At 41.2% G+C, this 20,619-nt stretch overlaps 1 protein-coding gene across 3 annotated transcripts in view; it reads left to right on the top strand.

The window, feature by feature from the left end:
* Positions 1-20,619, top strand: part of LOC134358454 (paladin-like) — a 292,622-nt gene that overhangs the window by 233,207 nt on the left and 38,796 nt on the right. For all 3 annotated transcript variants that reach the window (XM_063070695.1, XM_063070694.1, XM_063070693.1), the window contains one exon: positions 7,822-7,977. In XM_063070695.1, the coding sequence (XP_062926765.1) occupies positions 7,822-7,977 (156 nt within the window). The remainder of the gene's footprint in view (positions 1-7,821; positions 7,978-20,619) is intronic.

Here is a 20,619-nt window from a genome sequence, read left to right as displayed (position 1 = left end):
TGGTGGTAGGCAAAATTATTGGAATCTATTCTAAGGGATAGCTCATTTAGAAAATCACAGATAAATCAAGGCCAGTCAGCATGATTTGTTAGTAAGGCTTTAGGAGTAACTTGACAGAAGTTTTCAGGATGTATCATACAGGATCAGCAGTCACAGTGATTGTCAGGGCTTCAATGTCGACATGCTTACTTGTGTGGGAACTGCATGTACTTTCTAAGTGGTAGAAATCACAGATTTGTGAGACATTGTTGAAGCTTAGTGAGCTGTTGCAGTGCTGCCTGTAAATAAACATAGAACATAGAATAGTACAGCACAGTACAGGCCCTTCGGCCCACAATGTTGTGCCAACCCTCAAACCTTGCCTCCCATATAAGCCCCCACCTTAGATTCCTCCATATACCTGTCTAGTAGTCTCTTAAACTTCACTAGTGTATCTGCCTCCACCACTGACTCAGGCAGTGCATTCCACGCACCAACCACTCTCTGAGTAAAAAACCTTCCTCTAATATCCCCCTTGAACTTCCCACCCCTTATCTTAAAGCCATGTCCTCTTGTATTGAGCAGTGGTGCCCTGGGGAAGAGGCGCTGGCTATCCACTCTATCTATTCCTCTTATTATCTTGTACACCTCTATCATGTCTCCTCTCATCCTCCTTCTCTCCAAAGAGTAAAGCCCTAGCTCCCTTAATCTCTGATCATAATGCATACTTTCTAAACCAGGCAGCATCCTGATAAATCTCCTCTGTACCCTTTCCAATGCTTTCACATCCTTCCTATAGTGAGGTGACCAGAACTGGACACAATACTCCAAGTGTGGCCTAACCAGAGTTTTACAGAGCTGCATCATTACATCGCGACTCTTAAACTCTATCCCTCGACTTATGAAAGCTAACACCCCATAAGCTTTCTTAACTACCCTATCCACCTGTGAGGCAACTTTCAGGGATCTGTGGACATGTACCCCAAGATCCCTCTGCTCCTCCACACTACCAAGTATCCTGCCATTTACTTTGTACTCTGCCTTGGAGTTTGTCCTTCCAAAGTGTACCACCTCACACTTCTCCGGGTTGAACTCCATCTGCCACTTCTCAGCCCACTTCTGCATCCTATCAATGTCTCTCTGCAGTCTTTGAAAATCCTCTACACTATCTACAACACCACCAACCTTTGTGTCGTCTGCAAACTTGCCAACCCACCCTTCTACCCCCACATCCAGGTCGTTAATAAAAATCACGAAAAGTAGAGGTCCCAGAACAGATCCTTGTGGAACACCACTAGTCACAATCCTCCAATCTGAATGTACTCCCTCCACCACCACCCTCTGCCTTCTGCAGGCAAGCCAATTCTGAATCCACCTGGCCAAACTTCCCTGGATCCCATGCCTTCTAACTTTCTGAATAAGCCTACCGTGTGGAACCTTGTCAAATGCCTTACTAACATCCATATAGATCACATCCACTACACTACCCTCATCTATATGCCTGGTCACCTCCTCCAAGAACTCTATCAGGCTTGTTAGACACGATCTGCCCTTCACAAAGCCATGTTGACTGTCCCTGATCAGACCATGATTCTCTAAATGCCTATAGATCCTATCTCTAAGAATCTTTTCCAACAGCTTTCCCACCACAGACATAAGGCTCACTGGTCTATAATTACCGGACTATCCCTATTACCTTTTTTGAACAAGGGAACAACATTCGCCTCCCTTCAGTCCTCCGGTACCATTCCCGTGGACAACGAGGACATAAAGATCCTAGCCAGAGGCTCAGCAATCTCTTCTCTTGCCTCGTGGAGCAGCCTGGGGAATATTCCGTCAGGCCCCGTGGACTTATCTGTCCTAATGTATTTTAACAACTCCAACACCTCCTCTCCCTAATATCAGCATGCTCCAGAACATCAACCTCACTCATATTGTCCTCACCATCATCAAGTTCCCTCTCATTGGTGAATACTGAAGAGAAGTATTCATTGAGGACCCCACTCACTTCCACAGCCTCCAGGCAGATCTTCCCACCTTTATCTCTAATCGGTCCTACCTTCACTCCTGTCATCCTTTTTTTCTTCACATAATTGAAGAATGCCTTGGGGTTTTCCTTTACCCTACTCACCAAGGCCTTCTCATGCCCCCTTCTTGCTCTTCTCAGCCCCTTCTTAAGGTCCTTTCTTGCTTCCCTATATTCCTCAATAGACCCAGCTGATCCTTGCTTCCTAAACCTCATGTATGTTGCCTTCTTCCTCCTGACTAGATTTTCCACCTCACTTGTCACCCATGGTTCCTTCACCCTACCATTCTTTATCTTCCTCACCGGGACAAATTTATCCCTAACATCCTGCAAGAGATCTCTAAACATCGACCACATGTCCATAGTACATTTCCCTGCAAAAACATCATCCCAATTCACACCCGCAAGTTCTAGCCTTATAGCCTCATAATTTGCCTTTCCCCAATTAAAAATTTTCCTGTCCTCTTTGATTCTATCCTTTTCCATGATAATTATAAAGGCCAGGGAGTGGTGGTCACTGTCCCCCAGATGCTTAACCACTGAGAGATCTGTGACCTGACCCGGTTCATTACCTAATACTAGATCTAGTATGGCATTCCCCTTGGTCGGCCTGTCCACATACTGTGACAGGAATCCTTCCTGGACACACTTAACAAATTCTGCCCCATCTAAACCCTTGGAATTAATCAGGTGCCAATCAATATTAGGGAAGTTAAAGTCACCCATGATAACAACACTGTTATTTTTGCACCTTTCCAAAATCTGCCTCCCAATCTGCTCCTCTGTATCTCTGCTGCTACCAGGGGGCCTATAGAATACCCCCAGTAGAGTAACTGCTCCCTTCCTGTTCCTGACTTCCACCCATATTGACTCAAAAGAGGATCCTGCTACATTACCCACCCTTTCTGTAGCTGTAATAGTCTCCCTGACCAGTAATGCCACCCCTCCTCCCCTTTTTCCGCCCTCTCTATCCCTTTTAAAGCACTGAAATCCAGGAATATTGAGAATCCATTCCTGCCCTGGTGCCAGCCAAGTCTCTGTAATGGCCACTACATCATAATTCCATGTATGTACCCAAGCTCTCAGTTCATCACCTTTGTTCCTGATGCTTCTTGCATTGAGGTACACACACTTCAGTCCTTTTACCTTACTGTCTCTACACCGTTTATTCTGCTTCTCTTTCCTCAAAACCTCTCTGTATGTTAGATCTGGCTTTACTCCATGCACTTCTTTCACTGCTCTATCGCCCTGGGTCCCATCCCCCTCGCAAATTTGTTTAAACCCTCCCGAACCATGCTAGCAAACCTACCTGCAAGGATATTGCTCCCCCTCGAGTTCAGGTGCAACCCATCCAATCTGTACAGGTCCCACCTTCCCCAGAAGAGATCCCAATGATCAAAAAATCTAAAACCCTGCTCCCTGCACCAACTCCTCAGCCATGCATTCAACTGCCATCTCCTCCAATTCTTACCATCTCTGTCACGTAGCACTGGCAGCAATCCTGAGAACGTCACCCTTGAGGTCCTGTTCTTCAGCCTTCTGCCTAATTCCCGAAACTCACACTTCAGGACCTCATTCCTCTTCCTGCCTATGTTGTTGGTCCCAACATGTATCACGACTTCTGGTTGCTTTCCCTCTCATACCAGGATAACACGTATTACAGCCAAGTACACGACAACAAAGAAGTGAATATTTAATGTGTTGGATGAGGGAGAACAGTGAGATGGGAAGGAAATGTTATCAGACTGAAACAGGGATAGTTTTCCCAGCATTAGCTGTATTCCCTGTTTGTAAGCAAATTTCATGTAGTTGTGGGGTGGGGTGGGGTGGGGGGAGTGAGGAGAGGGATGCAGATTTTAGGCTTTTCTTAAACTACAGAATTTACCTAAGAAGTATTGTACCGATTTCTTACTACATTCCACAAAAAAAAGGTGGATCTGTCAAATCTAGAACCCTTGAGTATCAAAATGCGAAGAGAGTAAAGGGAGATAAAAAGGAGACGTTTCTGTCAAATACAGCTCAACACCGATGAGGACTTGGAACAACATTTAAAGTGTGAGGGTGAAACTATAAATATTTTGGCAAGTCAAAGGAGTCCAAAATGCCATACAAATGTACTGTACAAGAAGAAAAAGAATAACCATGGAAACTGTTGTGAATGGAGAATATATACTGTATGTGGGGGTGGTGGATGTGGGTAGGATATTCAATGAGTACATTGTAGCTGATTTCATGAGAAAAGGGAGAATATGCCAGTGTTGCTGTCGAGCCAGTTCTCAGTGAATCTATGAGGAAAATAATATATTGGATGGGATTTTTAAAAAGCAGAAGGTAAAAGCAAAGCATTTTTGAAAGTTTATAAATTATGAGGTATATCCCAAGATGTTAAAAGAAGTGGTAATTGCAGACTTTCATTTCCTCAGTCCTCTCAGGCTACAGAAATAGTGCCCAAAGATTAGAAGATTGTTACTGTTATTTACAATGGCAGGAAGGAGTAAACTGATTAATTTATAGGCCTGGTCGTTCAGATTCAGATTTATTTACCCCATGTACACTGAAACATACAGTAAAATGCGTCATTTTGTTACCATCCGCACACCTAAGGAGGTGCTGAGGGAGGCCCATAAGTGTTGTCACACAAAGCTCTTCGGAACAACACAGAACATAATAAACCAGAACATACCAAGCGATAAAGTAATGACAGCAAAGCAAGCCGTGTTCCTCCTTCCCAATTATACATACATAGCTCTCTAACCCCAGGACAGGACAGGCTGCCTTTGGTCTCAAGCATACTGGCAGAGATTCACAGAGTCGGGGCTCTAGCAATCGGGTCTCATCTTCTGATCGACCTTCAGGCTTCAATCTTCAGAATCGACCCAAGACTTACAAATGAGATACACTGGTCAGGACTTGAACTCTAGGCCTCAAATTCCGAACTTGTTGATGACAGGACCCAGAATGTTCGAGTTGGTCTGCATTCGCCATCCGACCATGTTCATGTTGTTGGCCTTCGAATGTGGACTGGAAGCTTAGATTCTGCCCTGTCCTCTAGTTATCCCCACATCCCTGTCCTTAAACTTCAACTTAACCCCTACCTATCCCCTCTGTCCCCAATTTGGAATGGACCCCAAGATTCCTCTGTTCCTCCACACTGATAAGAATCCTGCTATTAATTTTGTACTTTGTCTTCAAGTTTGATCTTACAAAGTTTATCACTTCACACTTACCTGAATTGAACTCCATTTGCCACTACTCCTCCCAACTCTGCATCCTGTCTAATATCCCACTGTAGCCTATGGCAATATTCTACACTATCCACGACACTTCTAACCTTCATGTCATCTGCATGAGTGTTAAGGGGAATTTATGCCTGGCTAACTTGATAGAGTTTTTTAAGAAGGTATCCTGAGGGGAGTTTGATTGTGGAAGTTTGTGTGGATTTTAGCAAGACTCCTCAAAAAATATGAGCATAGGGGTCCTAATGGAGAGTGGCAAATTGGATTCAAAATTGGTTCAGTGTCACGTTAATGTTTCAGGAAGATGACCTTTCACCAGATGTCTGTACACCTGCTGAAAAGTTCCAATAATTTTATTTCAAGTTTGCAGCATCTATTTTGTTTTCCTTTTCAATTTTTGATTGACATGTACTTTCGCAACTGAAAAGCTCTCTTCTTTGGCGTTCCTCAGTTCTCATTTCCTTATATATAGAGCACATTAGTGCTTCAGGCTTAAATGTAAAGGGCAAGTAAATTAAATTTACAGGTGGTTCAAAAATTGCCAGGGTGGTTGTCAGTGAGGGAGAAATATTTAGTTAGCAGGTGATTGGAATGGATTAATCACTTCGGCTGAAAAATGGCAAAGGGAAGACAATGTAGAGAAGTGTGTGAAGTGTGTGATGCAACAAAGTAAGAGAATACACAATTAGCAGAAGGATCCTGGGCTGTGAGGACCGGGGAGATCTTGGAGAGTTTCTTCACAGAATCCTAATGTAGCTGGCAAATACAATAAAGTGGTTAATGGGATGGTTACCTTTATTAGCATTAAACAGCAGCAGCAAAGTTGCTGGAACCAAATACAACACTAGTTAAGCCACAGTTTGAGTCTGCATGCAGACTGTTCACCACATTACAGGAAAAGTCTGAATGCACTGGTGGGAATACAGAGGAGCTTTGAGGATATTTCCAGCATTGGAAATAATTAGCAATGAGGAAAGAGTGAATAAAGGAGGGTGAGGGGCAGATTTAACTGAGGTGCAAACATATTAAAAGGGAACTAGCTTGAATTATCATGGAAGTAACTATTTGTCCTGAAAGAGGAAGAAAAATCAGATTTAAAATAATTAGTAGGTGGATTAGAATGAACAAAAAATACGTTTTCCTTTCAAAGGGTGCTGGGGCTTGAAACTCACTATGTTAAAAAGCTATAGAGGCAGAAATTCGCACCATATTTAAATATTTGGTGTGGACTTAAAAAGACAGATCAACATACCTAGTACTGGAAGTTCAAATTCCATTGATGTGGATGGTTGATTGGCCACTTTATGTATAAATTTAGTATGATTCTATTTTCAGAAGAAGTTTTGCCATTAAAGGGAGATACACATCTATCTTTCCAAACTACATTATAAATTATTCAGACTAAAAGCTTTCAGATATAGTTTGTTCTTACAGGATACTTAAAAGGACCTGAGATTTTCATTGTGCAGTGTGTTCTGTTGACATATGTGGAATGTTTGAGGAGGTCTGATGCGGACAAGATCTGTTGTGATGACCTTCCTAAAATTCAATAGGATGGTAATGCTCACTGTTTTGCATGCAAGATGCAGATAGAAATGCAGCATTCCTGGAATTGCACCATGGAATCTGTCACTTCCTAAGAGTGAAAAGGCTAAAAAAGGAGGAAGAAAATCCTTTAAATCACAATTAGTATCTAATTTCCAAAAGGCGAAAAATGTTGTGCTTCTCTGAGATCATTTCCAGTCTGCATAACAATGAGGTTAAAATTGGTTCTTGAAAAATACACAGATCTGTTTCATTCTAAAAGTGCTGAGGGATGGCCAACAAATGCTACTCATGCCAGCAATGCCCAGTTCCTAAAAAAATGAATAAATGAGGGAAAAATCCATCATGCATAGTTAATGTCAAGAGTTATTGGAAAATTAGTGTGTTGTTTTTCAGTGTATAAAAACTATTGTTTTAATGTTTTAATTGCAAGAAATTTGCTGTGACTGTTAAATATAGCCAGATTTTTGTAAAAGGAGCTTTCACCGGGAATGTAATGAACAATTACTCCCATGTGGTGACTGTCAAAGGGAATATGGCAGCACTGTGTCACACACATGCAATCAAAAGACTGACGTTGAGAAAAGGAGCAGTGAAACTGTCAAACAGACCAAACTCTGCGTTTTATTAATGTACATGAGCCATCAGTGAAAACCTTAGCCCAAACACTGTCTGTCTGTTTGCAGCTGTGGCCTGGCAATTCAAGAGATTTTTTTTCTCTCTGTGAGAGCTGGTTGAGGCACAGAGTTTACAGTGTAATCATTTTTTCCCCATTTCAATGAATTGAGTTTCCCAGGGTAAACGTTGGAATGCAAGGCTTAGGAATATGGCTTCAATGGGGATGGAAAGGAGGGTGGTGTAACCAAGAAGTTTTGTAGTATATTTGTTTGGTATGCTTGAAATGATCTTTTAACATTCTCTATGGCAAGTTCAGAATTTTACAGACTCAAATGGGATGCTTAATTTAAAACATAGATTTGCTTTTCGTTCCATTGAATTGTCATCCTGAATCCAGCAATTTTTTGATTGTTGCAGATAAAAACAGCTAAATCGGAAAAAGAAGTTCAGTTGTTGCAACTACGAAGCCTGCAGTACCTTGAACGATATATTTACCTCATCCTCTTCAACACCTACTTGCATCTTGAAAAGAAGGATACCTGGCAAAGACCCTTCAGTACTTGGATGAATGAGGTACATTTATTATTGTGAAGGTGTAGTTTGAAAGGAGTAATCTAGGATTGCCTACGGCTGAGTGATGTATCCATTATGGTTGTCAAAGTGCATTTATTTAGTGATACAGCACAGTAAAAGGCCCTTCCTGCCCAGTGAGCCCACGCTGCTCAATTATGCCTATGTGACCTATTAACCTACTAACCTTTCAGAATGTGGGAGGATATCGGAGTACCCAGAGGAAATCCATGAGGTCATGGGGATAATGTGCAAATCCTTACAAACAGTGGAATCGGTCCGGGGTCGCTGGTGCTGTAATGATGTTACGCTAACCGCAACTCTACCATGGGGTGTTTATTTTTGTTAAAGTATAAAAACAAATTTTAATTTACTACCGTGCTAATAAGTCATGTCTATTTGAAAGTCTGGTTTTAATGTGCAATTTTGGCCTTATTACTGTCTATTGTAATTTGAACCTGCCTGGAGGTGGGCAGAAATACATGCAGGTTTAGCACTTAAATACTGACTAAGTACAATTTTCTTGGAGTAGTGCATGTGGATCCATTTATCCACTTCAGCTGAAGGTGTATAACTTTGTAGAGTAAGGAGAATCACTAACAAAATGTCAGTGGAGAAGCTACTGGCTATCTTCTAACAACACACACAAAAAATGCTGGTGAACGCAGCAGACCAGGCAACATCTATAGGAAGAGGTACAGTCGATGTTTTGGGCCGAGACCCTTCATCAGGACTAACTGAAAGAAGAGATAGTAAGAGATTTGAAAGTGGGAGGGGGAGATCCAAAATGATAGGAGAAGATAGGAGGGGGAGGGATGGAGCTAAGAGCTGGAAAGTTGATTGGCAAAAGGGGTACCAGGCTGGAGAGGGGAGAGGATCATGGGATGGGAGGCCAAGGGAGAAAGAAAGGGGGAGGGGGAGAAGCCCAAAGGATGGGCAAGGAGTTATAGTGAGAGGGACAGAGGGAGAAAAAAAGAGAGGAGAGGGAAAAAAAAGGGGGGATAAATAAATAAATAAATAGGGAATGGGGTACAAGGGGGAGGTGGAGCATTAACGGAAGTTAGAGAAGTCAATGTTCATGCCATCAGGTTGGAGGCTACCCATACGGAATATAAGGTGTTGTTCCTCCAACCTGAGTGTGGCTTCATCTTGACAGCAGAGGAGGCTGTGGATAGACATATCAGAATGGGAATGGGACGTGGAATTAAAATGTGTGGCCACTGGGAGATCCTGCTTTCTCTGGCGGACAGATCGTAGGTGCTCAGCAAAGCGGTCTCCCAGTCTGCGTCGGGTCTCGCCAATATATAAAAGGCTGCATCAGGAGCACCGGACGCAGTATATCACCCCAGCCAACTCACAGGTGAAGTGTCACCTCACCTGGAAGGACTGTCTGGGGCCCTGAATGGTGATGAGGGAGGAAGTGTAAGGGCATGTGTAGCACTTGTTCTGCTTACAAGGGTAAGTGCTGGGAGGGAGATCGGTGGGAAGGGATGGGGGGGACGAATGGACAAGGGAGTCGCGTAGGGAGCAATCCCTGTGGAAAGCAGAAAGAGGGGGAAAGGGAAAGATGTGCTTAGTAGTGGGATCCTGTTGGAGGTGGCGGAAATTACGGAGAGTTATATGTTGGATCCAGAGGCTGGTGGGGTGGTAGATGAGGACCAGGGGAACCCTATTCCTAGTGGGGTGGCGGGAGGATGGAGTGAGAGCATATGTGTGTGAAATGGGAGAGATACTTTTGAGGGCAGACTTGATGGTGGAGGAAGGGAAGCCCCTTTCTCTAAAAAAGGAGGACATCTTCTTCGTCCTGGAATGAAAAACCTCATCCTGAGAGCAGATGCGGCAGAGACGGAGGAATTGTGAGAAGGGGTTAGCATTTTTGCAAGAGATGGGGTGGGAAGAGGAATAGTCCAGCTAGCTGTGAGAGTCCATAGGCTTATAGTAGACATACTGGCTATCTTCTGATTACTCTTGTCAGGAGTTCCAAAAACAGTAGTAGCAGAGCTCCCAAAGCTTCTTAACTTCAAGATTCATGATTGTTCATGTCATTTCCAGTACACAAGTGAGAACAAAATAGTTGTTACTCTGGCTCTAATACAGAAGATGAAAAAGACACACACTAAGATAAAGAACAAATATAATTCAAAACACAATAAATATAACATAAAATAGCCTATAACATAGATCGATTTTGTGTACATAAAGTGACGCTGTGTACTGGAGTGTCTGTACATAAGGTGACTAACAGGAAATAGTGGTGGTGGGGGGTGTGGTTGGAGTGGTTAGTGGGTGGAGGTGTTGATCAGCCTTACTGTTTGAGGAAAGTAACTGTTTTTGAGTCTGGTGGTCCTGGCGTGGACGCTACATACCGTGATGGAAGTGAAACAAACAGTCCACGAGCAGGTTGGGTGGGATCCTTCATGATATTGCTGACTGTTTTCTCAGACCCTTTCCAAAATAAATACCAAAAGCTTCTAAGTGAAGTTTTGACAGTGTCACATAAACTCCCCTCACACCTCTAACATTAGGTAAAGGCTTTAAGTGGCGCTGATTTTTCCTTTCTGCAAAGGCATGTTTATCACTAATCAGCTGGTTGCTGTAAGTAGAGGATATTATATCAAGTTCTAGCCACAAAAATGCTCTGCCTCCTCCTTATTGAGCACCAGTGTGCAATGTCATTGTCACTTACTTACTGCCTGTTATGCCACTTGTGTTTAGAACAGCAATGAAGGTCGTACATTTCTGTCCTTGGCCACTCAAATGTAGAAGGATTCTTCATTGCTGTTTCCGTAACAGTTTTGTTTTTATCAGTCAGGGTTGTTAGCTCTGAGTTGAACCCCCGAACTTGGAGGACCAGTGGATCACACTTAGTTTGGCCTCTAACCTTTGACCTGTTTGGCATGGGTGACCCTATTAAGAGCCAAAGCGTAATGCTCTGACTCCAGCCACTGTAGCTCCCTGGGTCATTGAGGCACATAAACCTTCAAACCACAACAAGATTGTGGTCCTCTTGGAGGAATGTCATTCTCAATCATCAGGTTAAAGTTCTCCTGTTCTTCACTTCTTTAACAAGAAGGCAGGCTGGGTTGTTGTTGTTTCAGCTTAAGGTATGATTTAGACCAACTTTGAGATTTTTTAATGCTGAAGTTGGGAGCAAACTTCCCACTTTCTCAGACTTCTGGTATGATATACAAATTAGAAGCAGGAATAGGTAACTCAGCCCTCAGTATTCAGTATGAATGTGGCTGATCTGATAACCTTTACATTCCCATCTAATCTCAAGTAGTATTTCAACCACTTATCAGAAATCAGGCATAAAAATTGTAAAGAAGATAATCTTTCTAGTGTCAGATGCTACTTTGATTGCTACTTAGTTTCTGGAACCCAATACCTTGAAGATAAACAAAAATTACGCATTTCATTGTCACCCAAAAAATTGTGCTTGGAAGTAGTTGTTTTTCAGAATTATTGTTGTGTTCCTGATTTATAGCATTGCCTGTGTACTGCATATCATTTTTGGCATTCCAGCTACACCATTGTTTTGTTGGCATGGTACATTTACACTATTTGCTCTTGTGTCTCTGAAATAATTTGCACTACAAACTCTTATAATAAGTTACTACTATTTGGTTCAGTATGATTCTAAAAATGAAAACAGCAGCAGAAGCATTACAATTGCAAACAAGAGGAAGAATACCGAATGCAAAGCTACTACTATTTCCTATCAGATTGGAAATATGAAATTACTCCTTTGAGTTATGCTAAACAGAAATCATAAGAAAATTTACCTTTACAAAACCATGCAATTTGCTCTACAAATGACAATCATGCAGTAAAAGAACAGAATTTGTCAAATTGAACAAATGTGATTTGATAACAGCCATAGACAAGACTTTTGCCGCTTCAGGATATTACAATACATATACATCACTGTACAGATGGTTGAGTTGCTGCCCCATAGCTTAGTGCCCTAGGTTCAATCCTGAGCTCTCTGCAAACTCCACACAAAGAGCACCATTCTTCCTGTGATCAACAGAATTTCTCATGGGTGCTCTGTTCCCTCCCTTAAGCCAAAACATAGGGTGATAGGTTATTCAGCACTGTAAATTGGTACTAATATGTCAAATAGAATCTATTATCCCGCACCTTCCATGCCAAAATATTCTGTTCTAACCCATGATAAGCTTTCGAAGTATAAATTCCTTTCCTTTGTATGCAAATATGGTAACTAGTTTGTCCACATTACAGTCCTGTAACAACAATGAAGTGTATTACTAGTAAGATTATTTTGTGTGTTTTGACAAATAATAATGATTGGAATGTAGATATCACAAATGAGAAAATCTGCAGATGCTAGAAATCCAAGCAACACACACAAAATGCTGGAGGAACTCAGCAGGCCAGGCAGCATCTATGGAAAAAAGTACAGTTGATGTTTCAGGTTTGGTGAAGGGTCTCGGCCCGAAAAGGCGACTGTACTCTTTTCCATATATGCTGTCGAGCCTGCTGAGTTCCTTCAGCATTTTGTGTTGGGATTGTAGATATACTTTTCACATGTTATGTTGAATGGTACAAAACCTTATAAAGTTTACCCGAATAAGCAGATAGGTATGTTAACTAACTCATCTATTTAACCCAATTAAAAAAACAGAAGCCAAGAATGAAGAATATTGAGCCTTAAATCTATTAATCACAAATTAATACCCTTTTCTGTAAGGTATAGTAAAGTTTTAGTAAAACACACAATAACCCGTACTTATTGCTTGCAATTGTAACATCTTGAAAATACAATAATAAATTTTATACATTTAAAATTCAACCAGTCCATAGATCCCAAACTGCTATTGACATGTTTTAAATTAAATGCCATTTATTTTTGAACCTTGAAATATTCTGTAACTTGCTCCCAATTGTTTTTTCCTGTTCATGTTGTGATGCAGTTTAGATCAGAAAATCCTGTCATTACATTCATAGATGAACTTTTTCTACAGAGACCCCTGAGTCTTTGTTGGTTTCTTTTAATAATCCCTCAGATAATAATGCCTCGTTTAGCAACTCTGATATATTTAGCTAATTCAGCCATCATACTTCCTATGTAATTTTTAAAAATGAGAACCAATGAACCTGACTTCAAAAGCCCCCAAAGTCTGCTACTCCAGCCAGTAACCAGATTATTATTTTCGTAATGAATTACTAAATTATTAAGGAAAAACATGTTACTGTTGTTTGAACATTATAGATTGGGTTTGTAAAGAGCCATCGGTACCTATTGGTTGATAAATCTTTAAATACAACATCAAAATTTGTCAGTGTTAGTAACCTGAGTCACCTTAATGTCAATGGAAATATGGACTTTAATCTGCATAAATAGTTTGGTGGCACGCATAAATAATGTAAGAATAACTTTAAAAAACTCTGCTCTCAAGATATGCTGATATTTTTCTATAGGTTGGAAAGATTTTATATTTGAAAGTACCTTCCACGTTCCCAGGGTGACCATTGCATTATTTTCATAATCCAGCCAGTATTCATTCATAGGCAAATATATATGGCAGATCCCAGAAAGAGTAATGAGTATAATTCATTTTAGTAGCTTATTTGAGGGATAAATATTGCTTAAAAATTGTGAGAATTTGCTTTGAAACAGCACACAGCATTGTTTTGTGTTCATTCAGCCAGGCAAACAGACCTCAATTCACTAAATCTGTTCATAAAAAGATGGAACTTTCAGGAACGCAATGCTGTTTCACAGTGTTGAAACTATATGGTATGGAACCTAAAAACATAACCTTTGCAGAACTATATCACTGAGCCTAAATGACATATTCAGAGAGAAAAGTAAGTTTCCAGGAAGCCACTGCAATATGTACCCCAAAAATGAGAAGATTAGGCAAATAAATCTTTAAATTCAAGCTGACACACACACAAAGGCGATCTGTTCTTTTGAAGCCAACTATGGTTTATTGTAGAATCATGAAAAGTGCAGAGCTCAGAGAAAATAATGCAGCTCAATTGTGCTTGGGTATTTTTATTTAATGAATCCAACATTAATGCCATTATCTAGTTGTTTATGCATCAATAGATCATACAGGTGTACACTACAGAACAAAGCCACTTAGTCCATCATAGTTGCTGTTCAAAATCTTCAAAAGGCTACAACAGATTATATTATAAACATAGAACATACGAGCCTTTTGTGCATGATACACAATTCAACATGATCATCCAAATTCAGTGCCCTATTTCTGCTCTCTCTCCACACGTTTTGGTGCCTGTAGCTCTAAGAACTATATCTAGTTCTTTGAATATATTTAATGATTTGGCCTCAGATTATGTTCTGTGCTAGAGAATCCCATGGGTTCACCACTCCTTAGGTAAAGAAGTCCTTGCCTTAGTCTCAAATGGCCACAGATGGTGACCCCTAACTCTGTGTTCCCAAACTTTGGAAACAAGCTTCTTTCATGTAATCTGTCCTTCAGGATTTAATAAGTTTTAATACTATCTGCACTCCCTCTTCTAAGCTTTCTCATAACTGACAGATCTCTGTGAGAATTGAGGCAGAACTAAGTTATCTTGTGGAGGAGATTGTTGTTTGATAAATTAAGGAATATTATGAAGAAGTTCAAGTGAATTATTTGCCAGTACAGTAACTGGTACAGTAACAGTACAGTACAGTAAAGATGGTTTCACTGACTCTGAGATCGATGAAATTCTTAATGCCACACCATCCAGGTCTTCCAGGATTGACTCCTGGCATTGACCCCTCTTGTTCCCTGCAGTTTGCAAAATTGTTACACTATTTGTATTACATTGACTGGTTGCAGATTATGCTATCCCTAAAAAATATTTTCAGGTGCTATTGAATTTACCTTAAAATAAATAAATAAATACATACATACATTCAAAACTAAATTACATCAATTAAAGTAACCACATTCCCATTAAGTATTTCACTGACGTTGGTATTGTACTTGTAAATTTAATTTAAATAGGATCAAGAAAACTGTATTTGCAATTACATAAAGCTGAAATCAGTTGAAATCATAAATGATTGAGCAATTTTAGCTACTTTTTACACTCTGTTGTATAGTTACAGTTTTGGAAAGTATTCAGTTGGCATTTACAAGCTAATTTCACTTTTTTATCACTGCTCATTTCAGATGTTAAAAAATGTAGTAGAGATTTTTTATTTTTCTTGTTGCATTAAGCAGAATGGGTTGGCCAGCTGTCAGACTAGAATAATATGCAATCTATTAGTGTTCAGCTATTATCCCTCACCAGATGCTCTAGCTATGTATTAAAGTTTTTATCATATGAACATATTTATTATTTAAGAAACTTAATTGTAATAACATAAGAAATAGTAGCAGGAGTAGGCCATCCAGCCCATCGAGCCTGCCCCACCATTCAATAAGATCATGGCTGATCTGTCCGTAAACTCAGCTCCATCTACGTGCCTTTTCCCCATAACCCTTAATTCCCGTACTATGTAAAAATCTATCTAACTCTATCTTAAGTATATCTAGTGAAGAAGCCTCAACTGCAGAGAATTCCACAGATTCACCACTCTCTGGGAAAAACCAGTTTCTCCTCATCTCCGTCCTAAATCTTCTCCACTGAATCTTGAGGCAATGTTCCCTAGTTCAGTCTCACCTACCAATGGAAACAACTTTCCTGCTTCTATCTTATCTATCCCTTTCAAAATTTCTATAAGATCACCTCTCATTCTTCTGAGTTCCAGAGAGTATAGTCCCAGGCGACTCAATTCCTCCTCATAGGTTAACCCTTTCATCTCTGGAATCAACCTGGTGAACCTCCTCTGCACTGCCTCCAACGCCAGTATATCCTTCCTCAAGTAAGGAGACCAAAACTGCACACTGCACTCCAGGTACGGCCTCACTGGTATCTGGTATAGTTGCAGCATGGCCTCCCTGCTCTTAAGCTCAATCCCTCTAGCAATAAAGGCCAACATTTTTAAAGACACGCAAATTGCTGAATGAACTCAGTGGGTTAGGCAGAATCTATGGAGGGAAATGTACAATCAGCATTTATCAACCCTTTATCAGAGCCGGAAAGAAAGAAAGAGGGATAGTGTAGAAGAGTAGAGGTAGGGGGGTGCAGCAAGAACTAGTGGGTGATAGGTGAGTAGGATATAAGGAGGCTACAAAGGTCTTAAGTGAGGGTGCAAAGACCTAACAAAAGGAGGAGCGTAATGTGAGAAGATGCAAAATTGATCATTTTCGTTGGAAAAATACAAATCATATCAGCCAAAATGTAAGGATTGCTGAGTTATGTAATTCAGTGAGATCAGGGTGCAGTAGTGTCTGATTTCTAGATGGCTTTAATACTGTTATAGCAAGTATTTTAGGGAAGCTACCTTTTGTGTGCAGAATTAAATAGAAAAACAGAGTTTATACTTCACTTATGTAGGGCATTGGAGAGAACACATCAGGAACACATCTGCGGCATAGGTGTACTTAGTTAAGGAAGCATTTAAATGCATTGGAAGCAGTTCAGAGGGAGGTTACTAGAGTAACATCTAGAAAAGAGAGTTGTGTATGAGTGAGACAAATGATGGAAACATACAAGATCCCAATAAGTTTTGACAGAATGGAAATGGAGAGGATGTTTCTGCTATGGACAAATAAAGAATTAATTGTCATTATTTAAAAATATAAGTTTGCCCATTTAAGATTTCTTTCTACTCACAGGAAGTCATAATACTTTTCAACTCACTTATAGGTTGTTGGAAGCATAATCTTTAAATATTTTGAAAGGAGAGGTAGATCGGTTCCCAGTGGGTGAAAGAGGCAGCAGGATAGACAATGGTATACAAAAGACTGGCAGTGAAGCATATTCAAGGATTCTAAATTTGTTCATATGATTTTCTTTGGATTTTATTTGGAATACTGATTTGCTTGGTCTTTATTTAGAATTTTAATTTAGAATTGATTTAAATCTTACATCCATCCCACAATGTGAGGCAGTAAAAATCTTTGCGTTATGACTCCCTTGCAATGTACAGACATCTGAATTTAAAAGTCTAATGGTTTGTAGAAAGAAGCTGTCCCGTAGCCTATTGGTCCTGGCTTTAATGCTGTGGTAGTGTTTGCCAGACAGAAGCAGCTGAAACGGTCTCTGGTTGAGGTGACCAGTGTCCACAATAATCTTCCAGGCCTGCACCTGCTTCTATAAATGTCCTCAATGGAGGGAAGTTCACATCCACAGATGCGCTGGGCTGCTGGTACCACTCTCTGCAGTGACCAGCGATCAAGATTGGTACAGTTCCCGTACCAGGCGGTGATATAGCCAGTCAGTATGCTGTCACTGGTGACCCTGTAGAAGGTTTTGAGGATTTGGGGGCCCATGCTGAACTTCTTCAATCGCCTGAGGTGGAAGAGATGCTGTTGTGCTTTTTTTGGCCACAAACATGGTGTGTTCAGTCCAGGTGAGATAATCTGATGTGTATATCGAGGAACTTGAAACTACTCACCCTCTCAACTGCAGACCCACTGATGTTGCTCGGGCCAAGCCTATCTCCATTCCTCGTGTAATCTATGATCAGCTGTTTTGTTTTTTGGACATTGAGGGAGAGGTTGTTGTTCCTGGTGTCACTGTGTCAGGTTGTCAACCTCTCCTCTTTAGGCTGTCTCATCACCGCTAGAAATAAGGCCAATCAAGGTTGTGTCATCTGTGAATTTGATCAGCAGATTGGAGCTGTGCGTGGCAGTACAGTCATGGGTGTAAAGGGAGTAGAGAGGGGGACTCAGAACACAAACCTAGGGGGCACCTGTGTTGAGAGTCAGAGGGCAGAGGTGAGGGAGCCCATCCTTACCACCTGTCGGCAAACTGATATGAAGTCTAGGATCCAGCTGCATAAGGTGGAGTGCAGGCCGAGGTTTCTAAGCTTTCGGTCAAATCTGGAGGAAATTATGGTGTTGAATACTGAACTGTAGATCAGGAACAGCATTCTAATGTATGCATCTCTCTTCTCCAGGTGAGCGAGGACAGTGTGTAGTACTGTGGCTATTGTGTCATCAGTAGACTGGCTCTGTCGGTAGGCAAATTGTACCAGTGATGGTGGTAGCATGCTGCAGATGTAGTCTTTAACCAGCCTCTCAAATCATTTGCTTACAATTGAGATGAGTGTGACTGGGTGCCAGTCATTCAGGCATGCTACCTTGGTTTACTTAGGTACAGGAACAATGATGGACAATTTGAGACAGGAGGACACTACACACCAGGAGAGGGAGAGATTAAAAATGTCAATAAACACACCAGCCAGCTGTTCGGCACACACTTTGAGTTTTAGTTGTGTAGATGCTGAGATGGTTAGCAAGAGATGAAAATCAACATGGAAGAATGGCGCTTTACGTTTTTCACTATTATTCACTCTTGGAATGACAATGTTGTTCACAGTTCAGCATTTAATGATCATTCTTACATATACTTGAAGGTGGGGAGGAGTTGCTTTCTTGATCCACTGCAACGTTTGAGGCTAAAGCATTTCCAAAAATGCTGGGTTTTGGCCAGTGATAGGAGATGCACGTGGACATTCCCAGTGTATGCTTTGGAATAGGTGGTAGAAGTTATTGATCCTCCATATGCTTTCACAGAAGCTCTAGTAGATCACTGCAATGCATGGATATTCATGTAGCCAATATGCATTATTGTTAAATGGAGCTGTTATTCAATTTGGTGGATGGGTTATCAAACATGTAGCTGCTTCCATCCGTGTTGTTGTTGTAGTAAATGAAGTTATCCAGAGAAATATAGAGTATAGAAACATTAAAATTAGAATAAGTAGGTTATCTGGTTCTTTAAAACTGCTTTGCTGTTTAATTTGATCATAAGACATAGGAACGGAATTAGGCCATTTGGAATCTTGGCTGATTTATTATCCCTCTCAACTCCATCCTGTAACCTTTGCCACTCTTTTAATCAAGAACTTATTGATCTCTGCTTTAAATATACTCGATGACTTTGCCTCCACAGCCATCTGTGGCAATGAATTCTATAGATTCACTACTCTTTGGCGAAAGAAATTCCTCCTCAACTCTGTTCTAAACGGACGTCCTTATATTCTAAGGTTGTGCCCTCTGGTCCTATACTCCCCCACTCTAGGAAACATCTTCAAACAAGAGAGAATCTGTAGATGCTGGCAATCCAAGCAACACACACAAAATGCTGGAGGAACTCAGCAGCCCAGGCAGCATCTATGGAAAATGTACAGTCGACATTTCAGGCCGAGACCATTCGGCAGGACTGGAGAAAACAAAGATGAGGAGTAGATTTAAAAGGTGGGGGAGGGGGGTGAGAACACAAAATAATAGGTGAAACTGGGAGGAGGAGGGATGAAGTAAAGAGCTGGGAAATTGATTGATGAAAGAGATACAGGGCTGAAGAAGGGGGGAGTCTGATAGGAGAGAAAAGAAAGCGAAGGAAGAAAGAAAAGTGGGGAGGAGGAGAGGAGCACCAGAGGGAAGCAATGGGCAGGCAAGGAGATAAGGTGAGAGAAGGAAAGAGGATGGAGAATGGTGAAGGCATTACCCCCCCCCCCCACCACCCCCATTCACCATTCCCCATCCCCTTATTCCATAGATGCTGCCTGGGCTGCTGAGTTCCTCCAGCATTTTGTGTGTGTTGATAGGAAACATCCTCTTCACTCTATCTTGGCCTTTCAATATTTATAATTCAGCACTGCATGTCGATATCGTTCCTATGTGCCTTTTTTGGTTATCTTTCAGGATGAGAAAACTTGAAGGACGGGAGGCCTTGTCAAATAAGACTTCTTTTAAAGTTAACCTTCAGGGAATCCTGCACAAGGACTCCAAAGTCGCTTTGCACCTCTGAGTTTAGAATTTTCTCCCCATTTAGAAAATAGTCTACGCCTTTATTCCTTCTACCAAAGTGCATGATCATACACATCCCTACACTACATTCTATCTGCCGCTTCTTTGCACATGCCCCCAATCTATCTAAGTTCTTCTGCAGACTCCCTGCTTTCTTAGCACTTCCCTGGCCCTCTACCTATCTTCATATCATCTGCAAACTTATCCACAAAGATCAATTCAGTCATCCAAATCATTGACATATAATATGAAAATAAGTGTTATCAACACCAACCCCTATGGCACACCACTAATCACCAGCAGCCAACCACAAAAGGCCCCCTTTATTCCCATTCTTTGTTTCGTACCAGTCAGCCAATCTTCAATCCATGCTAATAAGTTTCCTGTAATACTACGCAAAGACAAGGAAATCTGCAGATGCTGGAATTTCAAGCAACACACATAAAAGTTGCTGGTGAATGCAGCAGGCCAGGCAGCATCTCTAGGAAGAGGTATTCTCTTACTAGCTCTTCTTTCAGTTCATCCTGACGAAGGGTCTCGGCCTGAAACGTCAACTGTACCTCTTCCTAGAGATGCTGCCTGGCCTGCTGCTTTCACCAGCAACTCTTATGTGTGTTTCCTGTAATACTATGGGCTTTTATCTTGTTTAGCAGCCTCATTTGCAGCACCTTGTCAAAGACCTTCTGAAAATCTATGTAAACAATATCCACTGACTCTCCTTTGTCTATCCTGCCTGTTACTTCCACAAAGAATTCCAACAGATATGTCAGGCAGTATCGCCGCAAAACTCTACATT

The sequence above is a fragment of the Mobula hypostoma genome, chromosome 18 (genome assembly GCF_963921235.1).
Source record: "Mobula hypostoma chromosome 18, sMobHyp1.1, whole genome shotgun sequence".
NCBI classification, from domain to species: domain Eukaryota; kingdom Metazoa; phylum Chordata; class Chondrichthyes; order Myliobatiformes; family Myliobatidae; genus Mobula; species Mobula hypostoma.
This window is presented reverse-complemented; position numbering and strand designations above follow the sequence as displayed.